Source organism: Oryza glaberrima, chromosome 1 (genome assembly GCF_000147395.1).
Source record: "Oryza glaberrima chromosome 1, OglaRS2, whole genome shotgun sequence".
NCBI lineage: Eukaryota > Viridiplantae > Streptophyta > Magnoliopsida > Poales > Poaceae > Oryza > Oryza glaberrima.
The window spans coordinates 9,530,976-9,549,661 of record NC_068326.1 but is presented as its reverse complement, the minus strand read 5'-3'; the positions used below and the strand labels follow the sequence as shown (position 1 = coordinate 9,549,661).

Genomic DNA, 18,686 nt, shown 5'->3' with positions numbered 1-18,686 from the left:
CAAACCGCAAAACCAGATATGCGAGGTCCCTTAACTATACAAAACCGGTCACCCGAGGTCCTTCAGTGGTTTTGACCCCGGTTTTGGTCTACGTGGCGGCTGAGTAAGCGTGGGACCCACGCGGGCCCCATATGTCAGCGTAATCCACGTCATCCCTCCCTCTTTCTCCTCTTCTCTCTCTCACATACACTTTCTCCTCTCTAGGCAGCCGGCCGGCGAGTGGGGAAGGAGGTTGCTGGGGCGAGGCGGGAGAAGAAGTCCGACGACACGGCGACGACGGCGGAGGCGGGGCCGGGCGGCACGGGGGGCGCAGCGGCGAGGGAGTCACCGCCGCCGCCACCCCTGTGGCGTGCGCGAAGCCAACGCGCGAGCACCGACTCCTTGTCGATCGGCCGGAACACCTCGAGCGACTCGTGCGACAGTTCGTCGCCAGTGGTGCTCACCACCTTAGCCACGCCGAGAACGTGAAGCCGCCAGAGCTCATGACGCGGCGGCCAACAATGTCCAGCGCCGGGAAAACGTCGAACAGCGTCGCGCCACCGCCGCCGCCCTCCCCTTCTCCCCCCGGGCGCTGGCCGCCGTCGCGCCGCTGCCGCCCTTCCCATCTTGCCGTGGAGGAGAAAGTGTGTGAGAGAGAGAAGAGGAGAAAGAGGGAGGGGATGACGTGGATTACGCTGACATGCGGGTCCCACGCTTACTCAACCACCACGTAGACCAAAACCGGAGTCAAAACCACTTAAGGATCTCGGGTGACCGGTTTTGTATAGTTAAGGGACCTCGTATATCTGGTTTTGTGGTTCGAGGACGTTTTTTTATCCCCATGACAAGTTGAGGGACCTTCGGTGTACTTTTTCCGGGAAGAAAAGGGGAAGGGGAGGAGGGACCCAAAACAGACTTCTTCTGAAAATGATTTTAAAGTGATTTCTTAAGATTTAGTTTGCAAATAAGGTTTCGATAAATAATTATCACTATCTCTTATTTGTAAAATAATTTCGTAAGGAAATAATCCTTAAAAGGATATTCAAAAAATAGTTATTATTTGATTTTATTCGTAAAATAATTCACTAAAGATATACTAATTCATAAGAAGATTTTTTAGGAAAATAATTAGTATTTTCTTTTATTTGAAAACAATTTCTTACATTATATTATTTGATAATCATGGTTCTTTAATAAATATTATTCTAAATTCATAAACAAATTTCGAATTTAGAATTAAATTTTAGGTTTCATTATTTTGGCACTGGCCAAGAGAAAAAGAAAAGAAAAATCCAATATATATTAGTATGAGGGAATTTTGGAACAAAGATTTTTTTATTATTCCAAATTTTGTTTCTGTATTTTAAATTTGAAATTTTCAGCATGTTACAATAATTAGGGCAATGGTGTCCTTACCCTACTTTCATATACAATTGTGATTTTGCCCCTCTTTTTTAGGGTTTATGATTTTTCCCTCACTTTTTTCCGAAAGAAAACTTGATTTGCCGCTACTATGTTAAAATCGCTTAACAGGGTCAAACACGGCTATCAGAATACATGTATTCCCCTTACACTTGCCCCTGCTTCCCTAAAAGGATCGGTATGTTTTGCAAAATCGAACCGAACTTTGATAACTTTTTAAAGAATTTGATATCATTTTGATACGATTTTCGTAGAACTTACACCAAGTGCAAAATTCACCAAAAGATTCATCACCTTCACCGGTAAAAAAAAATCACCGAACAAATTCCTCACAAATGCTATGGGATAGGATCAATAAAGAAAAGGAAAAAACGAAAGGCATTGGTGCCTGCTTATGACGAGTCACTCGCCTTGCCTGCTCGCACACCGCGGAGGTGCATCGTGCTGGCACACAGCCCCCACCAGGCCGTCGTCGCATCCTTACCTTGCTCACGTTGCTGCCTGAGCCACCTCCTGCTAATACACCGTTGTCGGACCCCTGCCTGCTCACCTCTTCCTCTGCTGTGTATGCCCTCCACTGTCGCCTACTCTCCTGCTCACGGTCATCTCTTTTGTCCGCTGCTTGTTACGTTGGGCTTGCCGCGAGAGCGTCCTGCTGCTTGGTGCACCTCACGCCTCATGCAGGTATAGGCATTGGCTGCTCGCTGCACCTCACTGACTCGCTGAGCTGCTGCGTCGGCCCGGTCTCGCCCCACTGCCGCTAGCTTATTCGTGCACATGCGCCGCTGCTGCCACCATGCCTAAGGTTAGGATTTATTTAGGGATAGGGATCGGGTGAATCAGCGTTTGTGCAACGAAAAAACAATGCAGTTGCTGTTATTCGCATGTTGAGGTATAAAGGTCCAATCATATTTTCTCAGTTATTTCATCTATTATTTCACACCCCCCCCCCCCCCTCTTTATCCTAGGTTGACCAAGCTGTCATCCAAAGTAGAGCTAAACAACTTCGTTTAAAAAAAGCAGGGGCATATTCACAAACTTTAGAAAACAGGGGTAGTATCACAATTGCATCTGAAAGTAGGGGCAAGAATACCATAGTCCCATTATAATTCGTAAAATCTAAATCGAGAGCACTCTCGATTTAGTCATAACGAGCGACCCCTATCCAAATATGTGTTAACTTGCAGAATCTTACTTTACTATAGTACTAATCCATTAAGTAAGCAGGTGAAATATTCCTATCATCTAAGCTTCAAATAAATTTTTTTCTTAAATTACTCATCTGATTTACAATCTGATTACACCGTTGTGTTCGTAATAATTAAATCTTTACAACAAGATCTCACATGATTATATTTTGATAAAAAATCACAAATTACTTTTATGATATGTCTAAATTACTTTTAGATTTAACTAAGTTACTTCTTAGACATATAAAAGTAAATTCAGTAAAGCCTAAAAGTAATTTACATATATTATATTATAGAAGTAACTTATAACAAAAGGAAAGTAATTTTAATTAATGCCTTTTTTTATTGAACAAATTATCATATATATGTTACTTTTAGATTTGATTAAAATACTTCCATACATTCATAATGCTCTGAGATGATTACTTTTATTTTTTTAGTTAATTCCATAATTTATGCTGATTAATTTAATTTCTAGATAGAGTCATGTTTTTATCTCTACAACGGATTTACTTCAAATGACATGCCAAAGTTACCTTCGTTTTGTTCTAAGTTACTTCTATAATATATGTAAATTACTTTTAGGCTTTACTGAATTTACTTTTATATATCTAAGAAGTAACTTAGTGAAATCTAAAAGTAATTTAGACATATCATAAAAGTAATTTGTGATTTTTCATCAAAATATAATCATGTGAGATCTTGTTGTAAAGATTTACTTGTTACGAACACAACGGTGTAATCGGATCATAGATCGGATTAGTAGTTTTAGAGAAAATTGTATTTGAAGTATAGGAGGATGGTGTCTCTTATAGATGGAGTGATAGCTGGTTTAGACAAACCAGCTACCACTAGTTGTGTAGTTACGTCCATTATAATTTGATGGGTGCATAACGGGTCATCTTTTGTAGCTGTGGATACTAAAATATTTGGGATGGAATTATTTCGAAGAAGAAAGATAGAGGGCCAAGATTTAGTGACTAATGATAATGATGTGAGTGCAACTTCTTTTCCTTGATAGTGATTGTATGCTCTTCATGCACTTCAATTGGCAAGTAGGTCGAATTACCATATTTAGCAACCATGCGCTTTGTTTAAGTAAACAAGAACATAACATGGGCAACCCAGAATACTACATTTCTTAAAGTGCACAACCAGCCTACAAATGTTGGGTCATGACAAGATACACAATTTGTTGGATATCTTTTTATCACACACCATGTGTGTCCTCACCATTACATATAAGATGTTTTTCAAATGAAGGATGCATTCTTTTTAGAAAGTTGCTTCAATCCTAAAGAAGAATAGCTAGTAAGCAGGTCTCAAATAGTAACTGGTGAACAGCATAAGTGAAGATAGAAAAATATTGTGAATAAGTTGAGGGGAAAGAACGGTGCATGGCTAAGAATCGAACTAATGACCACTTCATTGAAGCATGCATACTGGGTAACCAGCTTAATTAGCAAAGCTAATTTTGTATAGAGTAATACATGGTTGCACAAAATATATATGTATACAAGCAAGATGATCGAATCAAACTAAAAACATTGTGCTTCAACTTACTCATATGGTCTTAGGTTTAGTTCATTTTCCACTTCTTTCCTTTTGCACTACACATGTAGTCGCGAATACAAATAGGATTTGAGCCTTGTAACTTTCGTGCAGATTAAGGATATCAAAAAAAAGATGTTTGACATTGATCATTAGTTATTTCAATTTAAGTTTGCACATTCAGAATGTGTCAAATGCGTGTCTGTTTTGTCCAAGCTAGATATTCTTATCCAAATGAGGAGCACCGATGTGTGGAAATTGGCAATGTGCTCTTGATGTGTTGCGCTGTCGTAGAACAAGCTCTTCTAGCAGGGAATCAACGGACCCCCACTCCCGCCCCCACCCCACCTGTGAGTTTGGCCCAAGGAGGGGGAACGCAAGGTAGGAGTTGCCATTAGGGATACAAGCAGGGCGGGCAAGCGGGTTTTTTTTAGCCCGCTTATCTCACTTCTAGTTCATTTTTTCTTCTAAATTTTGTACTACCATGTGGGAAATGAACTAGCAAGCGGGTTTTTATGCGGGTAGCGGGAGCATCCCTAGTTGTTGTCGTAGTAAATAGGCCAATGTTGGTTATACACATTTGGGCCATACTAGACATAATACCCTACTTATATGATGTTCTTCCTTTGTTCTTGGATTTAAAGGCTAACTTACAAGTTTTACAAAATTTGTGGAGAGTTTATTAGGTTTGATCCTTCTTTTCGGAGGCCTTGGCTCTCCCCTTATAGTTAGCTGGTGAATACTACAATGGCTAAGCTCTAACAGTTGGGTCCTAGCATACAGGGATTAGGTACATAATGTTTTGTCACTTGTTGATGAGTGGGCCCAGTCGTTGTGTCCTCGAGGGCCCCCCACAGGGCCAAGCTTGGAAAGGCATTGATTTGCCACATCCCGCATGACCAGAGAAGGCTTGGGGGAGAAGGATCTCACCTAGAAGGCTCATAGCGCGTCCCACTTGTCGGGCTAGACTGGAGGAACATGTGAAAAGGTGGTAGGACCTATCGAGCAGCACACGTCAATATGTCGTGCCGCCTAACAGCCCCACACCACCTCCCCATAGGGGTGATGATGGCGTGTGGGTCGGCCTTGCAGACAACATCCCATCATCCCGTCATCTTCGTAGCAAGCAGGGTAGAGCGTCTTATCGCATTTAATGCGAAGCTTGCTTTGTCAATGGCAGCAACAGCACAACGCATCTCATCCTGATTAAGGCACCACTGTTACCCCAAGCAGCCCACGGGGACCTAGCTCGGTGGCAGACCGCGACCATATGTGCCCCGAGCTCAGGCCCTAGCTAGTGGACACATGGATGAACCTGAGATCAACCCCCATCTCAAGGGTGGGCCTAGGCTCGATCTTGTCACATTACTTATCGGGTGCATATTGGGTATTTGCTTGAGTCTAATTTGATAGTGTTGCAGGCCAGCCGGTTTGTTGATGTGTCATTGGACATCCGAGCAGCCGGTAGTAGGGACTCCGGTTCCCACTTCACGACATGCATTATTACTACAAGTTAATGGTTCATTTCTTTCCTTATTCTCTCTTAATTTTTATCTTGACTATGCCTTATGGATTAATCACCATAGTATTGTATTAACTATTTCTTCGTTAGCACAATGGCGTGCAAATATTTTACATCCCTAAATAAGAATGTTGTTCAAACATTCCACATAAACAACTCCACCACATGATTCTTGTTATTATAAGAAATCATATTATTTCTGCATATTAGCACGTTACATATATAGATCACAGTGCTAAACGGCTTATCAAATAGCTAAAATGCAATTTATAAAAAAAAAGTCATTCCAATTTTGTCACATAGAACATTCCAAATGAGGGTCTATTCAAAATTTAGCACTTTGATTGCGATTGAGAAGACATTCCCAATATCATTCGCATAGAGATACCCATATATAGTGCATCCATGGAACATGTGAGGCATCAGATTCAACAAGTTGCACAACATTAATTATTTTGCATTATATTTAAAGTCGCTCAAACATTTCAAGTTTCATAGGAACACGAAAAACTGAATAATCACAGATATTTATAACAAACTAAAAATACCATTATAGGAAAAAAACAGATGCATGGACGCATGATATACTACCCAAATCGAATGATGGCACGCGATACAAAAAAGTTCTTTTTTCTTCGAGAAAATGTAACAACATGAAGTATACTAGAAACATATATCTTTGCTCATGGATCGGAATACACAAAACATGCATGCAATAGTAAGATACATAGGACTATGAATCCTCGACTAGGTAAACCAAATAAGAATTGAACCAAATAAGATACATGCAGCGGTACGTCAAACCGCCAAAGAACCTCCACACATATGAGGGAGGATAGAAGAGCTAGCCATATCAGGCCACGATAACCTACACCCAACTAGTTGGAAAGATGCATCATGTCACCCCTAGCGCTGGTGCCAACACCAGTATTGCCTTCAACGTCGGCAGAGGTCCCTGCGTCACCTGTCATGGTGCTCATGTTAATGAACCAGCCTTTCTGATGCGTGCTCACCTTCATCCTCTTGTTCCCTTCCATGCCAGCACCATTGGCGTATGGCACTAGCGGTGGCAAGGATGATGATGCCTCCGCCGGTTGCGTCGATGGCGGTGGCGCCATGAGGGCCGCACCTCCAAGGCGCTCAATGCGTTCCTTCAGGTGGTTGATGCGCTCATCGATCACCAATCCGAGGTTGGTGAGCTCCTGGACATTGAGGTCTGCCACTGGGCACTTACCGGTGGCGGCCTCATAAAGCATGATGGTAGCATCACGCTCACGGTTGCCATCGTCCGCCTTGCTCGTGCGCTCCCGAGCCTTGGCGATGCGCTTTCGGAGGTACTGCTCCTGGTTCGTCACCCTCTTGAACCTATCAATGTTCGGCGCCGAGTTGAAGCGGGAGAGGATTGCTCGTGCCTCAGGGGCAGAAGGCCAAACCTCTGGCTTCACCTCGCCCTCTCCATACACCACCACACACACGCCAATACCACACAACGAGGCCAGCTCTCCGGCCTTCTTGATCAAGCCCCTGCGCCGCTTCTTGAATGTGAGGCGCCGAGTGGAATCCTTAGCGACCTTCTTGAGGATGATCCTATTGCGAGCCATGTTGCCCAAGCTACAAGTTAGTTAGCTAAGCTAGCTAGCTACTGTAGTATCCGACAAACTAATTAAGGTGAAATGCTTTCTTTTGTGTGAGGTGGTAGGATGGGAGAAGGGGTGGCTTTATAGGAGAGGGTCAGCTAGCAGGGATGACTACAACATAGCTTTGCAAAAACCAGAATTCAAGGAACGGAGGTACTCTTTCTTTTGTAGGATTTACTTTTTTATTACTAGGATATGGAGGAGGAGAAAACGCGTGAACAAGTGATTTTTAATGTGCAGCTCTTTTAGCTCTTAATTATTACCATTAATTTAAGGCCCATTTGGAACCTGACAAGTTCACATGAACTTTGCAGGATTTTGGAATCAATTAATTTAATTGTATTAGGAATTCCAAACAACGACAAAATTAACCTTTAGCTAGATGAAAATGATCACAGGTTCACATACCAGAGTCCAGAGAACTGTTCTTTCTTTCTTTTCTCAAGACTTGGGTGAAACAATATATACACAAATGCTTGGGATTAAGGTGCGTAGGAATAACTAATCAATAATTACAATGATAAATAAAGAAATAAAGGTTTGTTAGGATAAAGCTTACTAGCTATACAATATCAGTTATGGAATACTCCTTGCATGATATCTAACATTATCACAACAATTGAAAGCTTCTAATCTTGGCTTACAGTTTTTCTTTTCCACTTGATAATTTCTTATTTGTAGCTAGTTTAAGAAAAGAATGAATGAATAACGCATAAATGTGGTTTCTGCAGGAAATGAGCTGAATTTATGTATTACTAGGATAAGTAAGTTATCAATTTTTTATTATTAGTTTTTAGTCAAACAATGAAACTGGTTGGTTGACTATAACCACGCCTTGTTTTGGGGGCATATCGTTTCAGATATAGCTTATCTACTGTAACCCAAAATTGATGTTACATTATGCATTTCTCTATGTATTTTTCTGATAATCTTGCACAATAAATGTATGTATATACATATAAATTCATGCCAAAGAAGGGTGAATCCCTAATGGTAGCTAGGATTATATGGGAGTTCATATCACTTTTGGTATAGTCATTATCTTCGTAAAATCGTGGAATACTGGTTTTTTTTGGCTGTTTGTAGATTTTTACTAGTTACCAATATAGCAGTAACTGAATAAAAAAAACTTCACGTTTGAACGACGTTTAAAAGAACCTACTACTAATTTCTGGCATAAAAAAGTTCCTCTAACTTACACATGGAATTTTCTCCTATATATTTGTGCAAACACTATATTTTCATATATAATGAAGGATACCAATGAGGAACAAATTAATATGTTAGGTAATGACTAGTTTAGACATATTTGACAAAATAATTTCAGATTGTTAAGATTCTTTTATAATGACGAAAATGCCATTGTTATATGTTGTGAACCAACCAAAAACATTGAATTCCCCCTCACTTATAGTAGCGATAACCCAGCTAATCAGCAACACAGTTTTCTTCAATTGAGATTCTCTACAGTATACAGTACTACTCGCTGACATGTGGGCCTGAGGGTCTGTAGGGTTCACATTTCAGCAAGCAATACTGCACATGCAGTACTGTATAGGCTCTCAATTTTCTTCACCTCATTGTCTAACAGTTACCGGTTCACCAATGTCTATAAACCCCCGACCAGTCGACCGCACCTGACGTTACTGTCTTCACTTGGTTTGATTGTGCATGGATGGGTTGCAGTTCCTAAATTTTCTTGAAAGTAACGGCAGACCCTTGCCGACATACCCACACACCTACACAAAAATGAGTTGTAACCTAATTATCGACCATATCTTGGCCTACCCCAAGAAAAGCCACTCTATCAACCATAGCATGATCCTTAAGCAATGTTGTACTGTACTACCTATATCCAAATTTGTTCACCTCCCAATTTGGAAAACAAAAGGTAGAGAAAAGTAGGGTTGAGGTGAAATTTAAAACGGGTTCAAAAAAACATGCGTGTGTGGTATGGTGCCGGAGCCACTATACTTACACAAGTAGCCTAGCCATGCTGATTTATTTATTTTGTATTTCATATATTAGCCAGACGAATGGTGTTTTGTGTTAGCGAATCACCTGCAATGGTAGGTCAATGGTAGGTTAATGTTATGCCATATTCTTAGTTACGTTCATATTTTTAGTGTGTTAGCAAAAACATGATATTTCTGATTTATTTTTCTATTTTACTCTTTTAAGAAAGATGTAACGGTTGATGGCATATGCAGTAGTTTTTCTATGGTTGGAATTCATATATACTTATACTAATATAAAAAGGAGGAGTTCACCCTCTCCCAATCCAACTGGCCAAATCAACAGGTGAAATCCCTGCCGTCCATCCATTCATCCATCCTACAGATCTCATCCATCAAATCCATCCAACATCCGAAAATCAGATTGTTCCACGTTCCCCCTATTAGCCTCTCTTCCGCATCCCCACCCCCCCCCCCCCCCCCCCCCCCCCCTCTCACGATATGGTTCCCCCGAAAATCACGCCACCTCTCCCATTCTCTCTCTCGCACTCACCCAAAAATCCCCACCCTCACGCCAACCACCACCGACGCTGCCAACGCGCCGCGCCGCCGTCGCCCCGTCATCCCTCCCACTCCACCTCAACCGTCCCCTCCGCCGCGCCGGCCATGCGCTCTTTGCGCATCCTCTCCACTCCGACGGCTCAGCGGAGCTCGGCGCCGTTCATCGCCCACTGCCTACCCCTACCCTACCTGTGCAGTGTGCAGGTCGTGCCCGGAATCCCCGTGTCGCACCCCCCTCCCCCTTCCCACAGGCGATCAACGCTCAGCCCGATTTCGATGGGATCCCTCGACCTCGGTGCCGCCCAGGAAGATCGTCGTCACTCGCGGCGCCGCACAAGAAGTTCGTCGGGCTTTCTGCTCCTTCCCTGTCGCATGGGCCTCCTCGCCGGTGATATCCTCCCTTCTCACCCTCAGGTAACGCCTTCGATCCCCCGCTGCTGCCACACCTTGTCACATTCCAGTCCATGCCCTCTCCCAGATCGACTTGTTTGGATCCCTGAAGTTGGGGTTAGTTCTATGGATATTTGCTACTCCTGTTGATAGGTATATTGATCTGAATCATCTGGTACTATCAATTGCAGGTTTTGTACCGGGTTGGAATATATTACACCTTCTTCATTTTGTTCATATATGTTCTCTGGTCCATATCTGTTATGAGTCTGGTTACGACTTATAACATTCCTTGTCCTGTCCTTCTTGTATACGAAAGTAGAGCAATCAAACAATAAAAAGGGATGAGATTGAAGCAATTCCCGTGACTAGAAAACGTCCTGAAAAGCTGTTCAAGTTTAGACTGCTCGAGCCAATGACAGGCATATTGGTCCCTAATCCATTTCTTTACTATATGAATTATATAGTAATGTACAGATGCATGTGCAAACCTGGGTTTGTACACGTACTGACCACAGGTGCAGATGAATTGACTAAGATATTAAGCAGTATATAAACAACTAAATATGTATCGGTATATATAAGGTTTGAGTATCTAAAATGTTTACTGCATTGAACTTAACAGATGGAATTTGCTTCTTCCACCCTTCATGTGATTGGTGGTCTGCCGACTGCTTCTGACAACTGAGTTGCTCTATTGGCTTTCGTGATTACGACTTACCGTCGTGCTGCGCCCTTCGATTTGTTGGTCTCGCTCGCCATGGTGGTAAGCACAGGCACATTGTTTTTTCTTTTATCTTTCTTCATGCGTTAATTATTAACTGAAACTTTGTTGTGCTATGAGCCAAGGAGTCAACGATATTTCCTTTCTACATTACGATGCAAGTAAAGCTAGCATAATTTTCCTCCCAATATATGGTTCAACCTTGATGCTAACCCAATGTGTAATGTTGCAAAATGCCTAACTCTGCAACAGTGCAAGATATGGTTCCACCGCTGGCCATGCTGGAGACGAGGTCGTTCCTCTTCCCCATCGGCCACAGCTGGAGCTGATGTCCTCCCCATCTGCCGCCGCCGACGGAGCTGAGGTCATCCCCAGCTGCCGCCGCCGCCGCCAAACTCCACCGCTGCCACAGGTTACGACCATACTGAAAAACTGAAAATGTATGAAAATTTTCTCCAGTGGTTGAATTATCTCCAGCAAATGTACTTGAATGTCTCTGGTTAACCTAACTGCCACAGGTTAGAATCAATTGATTTATGCATACCTCTGCACATTGGCTGAAGATCATATTTATTTTTGAGCAAATTCTTGCATCTGAGATGAAAATCAGAATGCATATATGCATGCACTTTATGAAATTTGTGCAGTTTGTGCATAAGTCAGCGAGGATTGATTTTTCTTTCCCTGCAAGAAGAAGAAAGAGTAATAGGTAAACGGGAGGCAGGGCAAAAAAAAGAAGAAGATCATTCTATATGCACAAAATTTGAAGAAGATCATTCTATATACACAAAGTTTTACTGCTTAGACGTTATTAGAAAACATAACTTGGGAAAAAGGAGTAGGCTTGGCAATTATGTATTTCAATAGTTATCAGAAATTTTAATCGAGGATATATATATATAAAAGAATGAATGTTCATCAAATCAGAGTTGATGGCTTGACAGGGTCGAGTTAAGTTTAACACATCCATGTATAGATCATTCTGCTTGCCACTTTGGATTGATGTCGTCTGCACTTTATATGACCTTTGGAACGGTAGTCTGCTTCGGAGACCAGGGAATGGTACCCATCTCTCTACTGAAACAATTTATGTGACTGTTTTTCATTCTGTTTGGACCATACACAACCTTTTCAGTTTAAGTGGAAAAGTAAATCAATTATTGTGTCAATATTTTGGTCACCTGTGTACATCTTGAGGTTTATATAAGGTCACCTGTTTATGTCTTGAGATTTATATAGATTTAGGCCAATGTGTACATCTTCAGATTTGGAGTGAATAAAACTTTGCAATATCCATGTATATGCCTCTCATCAAATAAAGCTATTTGTTTTGTAAGTTACTGAATACTGATGGTACAATTTTAATTTTTACTCCTTGGTATGTCCAGTGGTGGCAGCTCGATGGCTCACAGGAAAAGCAGGGGAAGAGGAAGGGCGCAAAGAGACAGGGAAAGTGGACTATGAGCTATAATGACAGTGTATGCACCTTTTTTTCCATGAATTACTGACTTAAATGGACTAATAGTTGGGTGTCACATTGTATATTACAATAGATATTATATATTATTTCCTGTGATATATATTCCAAAACATGCTCTCCAATCGACTAATCACAGGCTTGCTCATATGAGTCATTAAAGTTCTGCTATTTTGATCTGTTTGAAATCTACCTCCATGAGAATTATGCTAGCCATGGGCTATTGTATTCCTCCCTGTAATGCAGTTCTACAAATAAGAATATGAGAAATTGATGACATATTTATGTGCAGTGTCCTATTGTCCTATAGGGCATTCATATGGAGCTTTGGAATTTCTGTTAATGGAGGCAGAGACAAAAAGGAGAAGACTGTTATATGAATTTCTTCCTTGCATTTTGTTTCTATGTAGTAGAATATGGAAATAAGATTCACTTCAAACTTTTCAATAATTTAGTACACTTTCCTGCAGGTAAACATGCATTCTGATAGAGCCTAAAGCTGGTGGGACACTTATTTCCATCGTCTACATGATAATTTGATCATGCACATGAGTTGTCCTCTTGCTATGAACAACTGATAGAGGCTAAGATAACCACTGATCATCTTGACTGATGAACTACTAATTTCAATATGTATATGTATGCAGGTGGCCACTGATCGGTGCCCCTTGGCCTATTGCAGTGGATAATGTTGTTGGAAGCTCTACACCAAATCCATTTGCATGAACAGGTGATGCACACCAATTCCCCTTGGCCTACCCAGTGACATGCACTGGAATCTTAGCAATTGTCTGATCCTTATTAATTCAAATGCATCACTGCGCATTCTATAACTCTGTAACATCATGACAACTTGGGCTTTGATGATTGGGGAGACTGTCAGTAGGAGAAGAATCACCATCACCACAAAATCCACTTTCATTGCACTCTGGCGTGGACAATTGTATAGACATATAGCTGCAAGTGAAGGGAAAGATCAATTGTTGTACTTTAAAGGCTTCAGATACAACAAATCATTGCCTTATAATCTCTTTCGGTGGTGTTCGCATTTCAAGAATCATATAAATGTATTTTAAATTTTGTATAAAAAGATCAGATTGTATGAAGATAACCACTGTGCTATTATTAAGGATGTCAATTCAAATCTATATTCTTTAGAATTTTTCCTATGCTGAATGAATTATCTGGAATTAGATACATATTCTTGGAGCAAGAAACACAAGGTTTGCTTCTCTAGGTGTTTTTAATGGATCCATACAAATTTTCATCCTATCATGGTCTATGAAACTCGATTTTTATCGGTAGAATTTGCATGGAGTGCATTGCATAAAAAATGCCAAAACATGTCTTGCACGTGCACGATAACTAGTAACATGATAGACTGATGGTATCTTTGCATACATGTTTTTCGAATGATTATATTATATTATTTGGACAAGACTATAAATTGGATGTCCGATTTTTTTCTAAAAATCGGGTGCCCTCCCGCATTGCGGATGTATTTCTTATCCTCTACCCTATACGTGCGTCATAGGCATCATGCCCGTGCTCTCTATGCACCCTGCATGGTTGTACTCTCCTACCATCTGCATCTGCAAGTATTCATGCGTGCATATAAAGTTTGGAGCAAGTTTCAATCAACTTTTTCTTCAAAATTATTTATCTAATATATGATCTAATTATGCCATTGTATTTCTTGCACATAAATATTTATAACAAGATTTCACGTGATTATATTTTAATTGTAATTCCCACAGCAAAACATGCGAAATCATCTAGTAATTGAAGAAAATATTGCCGTCAAGCAGCAGTAATCGACCGAATATATTGATGCACTAACTGGTAATATTGCTGCAACTCCGCTCAACTTTTGGTTGACTTGATCATATTAAATCTCCTACGTGCTCATGATTCACCCATAAGAGCAACTTCATTTCTATATACCGGTTTGCACGTTTTCTTGCTTAGGGCTGCTAGCATGCATGAACCACCAACCCAATACACAAAAGGTTAATCTCTCTTGGGTGTAAACAAAGTATCTTCCGGTGTTGTAGCTGCAGGCCTGTCCAGGAACGGATTAACAAATTAATCAACAACGAACTAGTCAATAGCTAGGTATTTCTAAATAGCAAGCCATGATGATCTGTAAGAGTGCTGGCATGCACCACCAACCCAATATTTTCTTCTTCTTTTCTTTTTTTTTTTTAAGCTTGAAACCAGCTCGTCGCAGTACTATAGCAATTGTAGGTGGCGCCGGCCGTAGCTGCAATATACTACTAATGATCGACTATACTTGTTTTTGTTAATTTTTTTGTTTATGAAACCAGCTTGCCTCGTGACCAAAATTAGCTCCAGTATCATATATCTTGTGACACATAACACAAAGGTCCCAAGAACACACACCGTACGTCCTGCTAGCTCTTCCATAACTTTGACCAATTCTTATTATATTTTTTTTAGATAATGGACCAATCCTAGGGCTGTGTTTGTTAGTTGAGGTTAGAAACCCATCCCCTCCGCACGGAAAACGGAGCGATCCATTAGCGCGTGATTAATTAAGTATTAGCTATTTTTTTTTCAAAAATAGATTAATTTGATTTTTAAGCAACTTTTGTATAGAAACTTTTTGTAAAAAACACACCGTTTAGCATTTTGAAAAGCGTGCGCGCGGAAAACGAGGGAGAGGGGTTGGGAACCAATGGTAAAGAACGCAGCCTAAGGAGACGCCTACAAATCGGGCACTGTTTCACCAAGTAGATTAAACTGTTTCACTAAATAGATTGAAAATGTTTCAGTCTTTTAAAAAGCTGAAACACAATCAAATCACCTAATAAAACATTTTGCTACAACGTATGAAACAACGATTTCCAAAAATTCAGACGTTGTTTCACCCTATATAAAAATAATGTTTCAGCAAATAGCGAAAGAATGTTTCAATTCTTAAAAAAAGTGAAACACGGTTAGAACGCTAGATGAAATAATTTGGTTCAACGTATGAAACACCGATTTCCAAAAATTCAGATGTTATTTCACCCTATATAAAAATAATATTTCAGCAAATAGTGAAAGAATGTTTCAATTCTTATGAAACAATTTGGTTCAACGTATGCAACAAACTATTTGAAACCATTTCAATACTTAAACCCATTGTACATCAACAACCCACGTATCCATTAAGATGAAATTATTAAACAGTATCAAAATCCACTGCAACATTTAATACATACATAGTGAAACATCACGAGTACACTAGTTGAAATATTGTTGGTGGAGCAAACAATGAAACAGATACCCTTTAATAGGGTGTTTCCGTAATATCCGAACAACTGTTGCAACGGGACGCGTTGTGATGGAGACGCGTATGTGGTGGGGCACGTGGGCGGTGGGTGCACAGGAGTCCGATTTTTTTGGCACGCATATTTAATTTGTTATTCTCCATTTATATTTCCTCAATGTAAAAGTACTCTAATCCCCTCCCAAAGCCCGGAAAGCATCTGTACTAATCAATTATAAACTTACCCTAGCTAAGCTCGCACAAATCACGGTCCTAAGTGACAGGATCAGGTCAAACGGTGATGGCACGCCACGTCAACGCTTTGACCGCCACTAGCTAGCGCCTAGCTGCGCCCCCACCACCACCGGCTAGCTGCTGCATGCTGCCGCGCGCGGTGGCGCCGGCCGGCCGTCTTCGTCGCTTCCGCGTGTCGTCACACTCCACTCCGTCCACCACCACCACCACCACCGCATCGATGGACGATGGACACACCACTTCTATATATAATGACCAATCGTCGACCATGTCCGCACTCGCGCATATCACAGTCACAGCTGCAGCCATGGCGAAGCCCACTCCTGCTCCTCGCGCCACACCATTCCTCCTCGCCGCCGTGCTCTCCATCGTCGTCGTCGCGGCCTCCGGCGCGGAGGCGCGGTGGTACGGCGGCGGCGGCGGCGGCGGGTACAGCCCCAGCCCCAGCCCGGTGTCGTCGATCGTCAGCGAGCAGCTGTACGCCTCCCTGTTCCTGCACAAGGACGACGCGGCCTGCCCGGCGAGGGGGTTCTACACCTACGCGTCCTTCGTCAGGGCCGCGGCGAGGTTCCCCCGGTTCGCCGCCACGGGCTGCGCCGACGCCCGCAAGCGCGAGGTCGCCGCCTTCCTCGCGCAGATCTCCCACGAGACCACCGGCGGCTGGGCCACCGCGCCCGACGGCCCCTACGCCTGGGGCCTCTGCTACAAGGAGGAGATCAACCCGCAGAGCAGCTACTGCGACGCCACCGACAAGCAGTGGCCGTGCTACCCCGGCAAGTCCTACCATGGCCGAGGCCCCATCCAAATCTCATGGTAATTAGACACACCTCAACTCCTCACTAATTAGTCACTCATCACAGAGGCAAGAAAACATTTTTTGAAAAAAAAAATAGGGTATATCGGGCTTCTACATCTAAACTGGATATACATCACCGCTGGTAGTACACACAGGTTTTACGATCGCTTAGGATCAAACCCAGGTGGGCTGCGTGCACGGCAGTCAACGTCTGTGCTAGCCAACCAAGTAACACCAGGTTACCAAGACTAGAAAACATTATACTATTGTAATGGTATAATTTATATTCATAATTATAGATATCGTCTTTGGTATCTACATTAAAGATATCATACTAATATCAGTATGATATACACATATCAGAGTTTGGTATCACCTATAGATACATGCCTAGTATCTATATTATAGATTTAGTGTCTATGGTACTGTGATAATGTCTACATGTAAAATGTTCTATTTCTCTGAAAATCGTTTTCTAGTCACCAACGTAATGTATGCATGATGATGAGCAGGAACTTCAACTACGGGCCGGCGGGCCAGGCCCTGGGCTTCGATGGTCTGCGCAACCCGGAGATCGTGGCCAACTGCTCGGACATAGCGTTCCAGACGGCGCTATGGTTCTGGATGACGCCGAGGGACACCAAGCCGTCGTGCCACCAGGTGATGGTCGGGGAGTACCGGCCCGGCCCGGCCGACGTGGCGGCGAACCGCACGGCAGGCTTCGGGCTGGTCACCAACATCGTCAACGGCGGGCTCGAGTGCAACCGGGCAGGCGACGCCCGGGTGAACAACCGCATCGGCTTCTACCGGCGCTACTGCCAGGTGCTCGGCGTCGACGTCGGGCCCAACCTCGACTGCGAGCACCAGCAGCCCTTCTAGCTTGCTATAAAAATTCATGTCGTTTCTCATGTCGCTGCTTGCGATTAACTGTAACATTTAATTTTAAGTGTTGTTGCGTGAACTGTGTACACGCCGTCTTGTTTTGTCTCATTCATTGGAAATTGGAATCAAGGAAAACTGTAATTGTGCTAGTTACCAGTGTTTGAAATTTTGGTTCGAAATTTCTGAAATTTCGAAATTTCACCCCACGCTGAAATGTTCATATCTCGCCCGAAACTTTCGGTTTTTTGCAAATTTTTGTGAATTTGGTCAAATTTTATTCAAATCCATTCAAAATCAGTCAAAATTTCAAAAAAATTCGTACGAAAAAATTCCGAAATTTCGGTTCTATCGCTCCCCCTCGGTAGAAACCCTAATTTCGAAATTTGAAACCCTGCTAGTTACATCTTCCTCTATCTTACCCGAAAGATGTAGGCCTGCGAATATATTTCACCGTTTGTTCGATCGACAAGAAAGGTAAAATCTTGATATCAGGTCTACTTAAACCATAAATTGAATGCTATGCCCCTAAACTTCTATTAATTCCAATTGAGGCTACACATATCTGACTTTTTTTTATTTTTTTGGGAGATGGTGGGAGCACACTAGCTAGGCAATGGATGATCATGGTGGTTTTTGCCACATAGCAACACACAACTACACAAATTGGCCAGTCATCTTCATTGACTCCAACCAGAGCACTCAGTAGTCAGTAGCTAGCTTGGCACTCCACTCGATCTCACTTCACTAATGGAAAAATAAAGCTCCAGAATGTCTCAAGATTTCACCGAGCAATGAATGGTGATCAGTGTGTTTGCCGGTTGCCAGATAGCAACACAACTACACAAGTACACAAAGCAAGTAGCCAGTCTCCTTCGTTGACTGCAACTACTAGAGCACTCTGATCCGGATAGCAGTCCACTCTCCACTCTCACTGCTCCAGTCATGAGTCACTAGTAATATGCCCGTACTAACGCTACGGTTATATTATATAATGAAAATCAAGATATACTCAGGTAATATGAAAAAGAATTATTATACTGTTGCTAATTAGATACCAACGAGAAAACTCAA

At 42.1% G+C, this 18,686-nt stretch overlaps 2 protein-coding genes and 1 long non-coding RNA gene across 10 annotated transcripts; 2 read left to right on the top strand and 1 right to left on the bottom strand.

Moving 5' to 3' along the window:
* Window positions 1-200: 200 nt before the first annotated feature.
* LOC127760252 (agamous-like MADS-box protein AGL80) lies at window positions 201-7,265 on the bottom strand. The gene is made up of 2 exons (XM_052284478.1): window positions 6,678-7,265; window positions 201-446 (listed from the first exon to the last, which is right to left on the bottom strand). Exons 1-2 carry the CDS (start codon window positions 7,263-7,265, stop codon window positions 201-203), a joined length of 834 nt encoding a protein of 277 aa, XP_052140438.1.
* Window positions 7,266-9,757: 2,492 nt separating this feature from the next.
* LOC127759336 (uncharacterized) lies at window positions 9,758-13,835 on the top strand. 8 transcript variants are annotated; one of them, XR_008014685.1, is made up of 5 exons: window positions 9,758-10,231; window positions 10,833-10,973; window positions 11,184-11,343; window positions 12,320-12,409; window positions 12,719-13,583. It is a non-coding gene; the product is annotated as an uncharacterized LOC127759336 (long non-coding RNA). The 8 variants fall into 8 exon arrangements; XR_008014679.1 differs by having other exon boundaries at window positions 12,701-13,583; XR_008014661.1 differs by having other exon boundaries at window positions 11,184-11,993; window positions 12,320-13,832.
* Window positions 13,836-16,145: 2,310 nt separating this feature from the next.
* Window positions 16,146-17,764, top strand: LOC127753923 (chitinase 10). The gene is made up of 2 exons (XM_052279374.1): window positions 16,146-16,750; window positions 17,246-17,764. The coding sequence occupies exons 1-2, from the start codon at window positions 16,158-16,160 to the stop codon at window positions 17,610-17,612; spliced, it is 960 nt and encodes a 319-aa protein (XP_052135334.1). The 5' UTR covers window positions 16,146-16,157; the 3' UTR covers window positions 17,613-17,764.
* The last annotated feature ends 922 nt before the right edge of the window (window positions 17,765-18,686 follow it).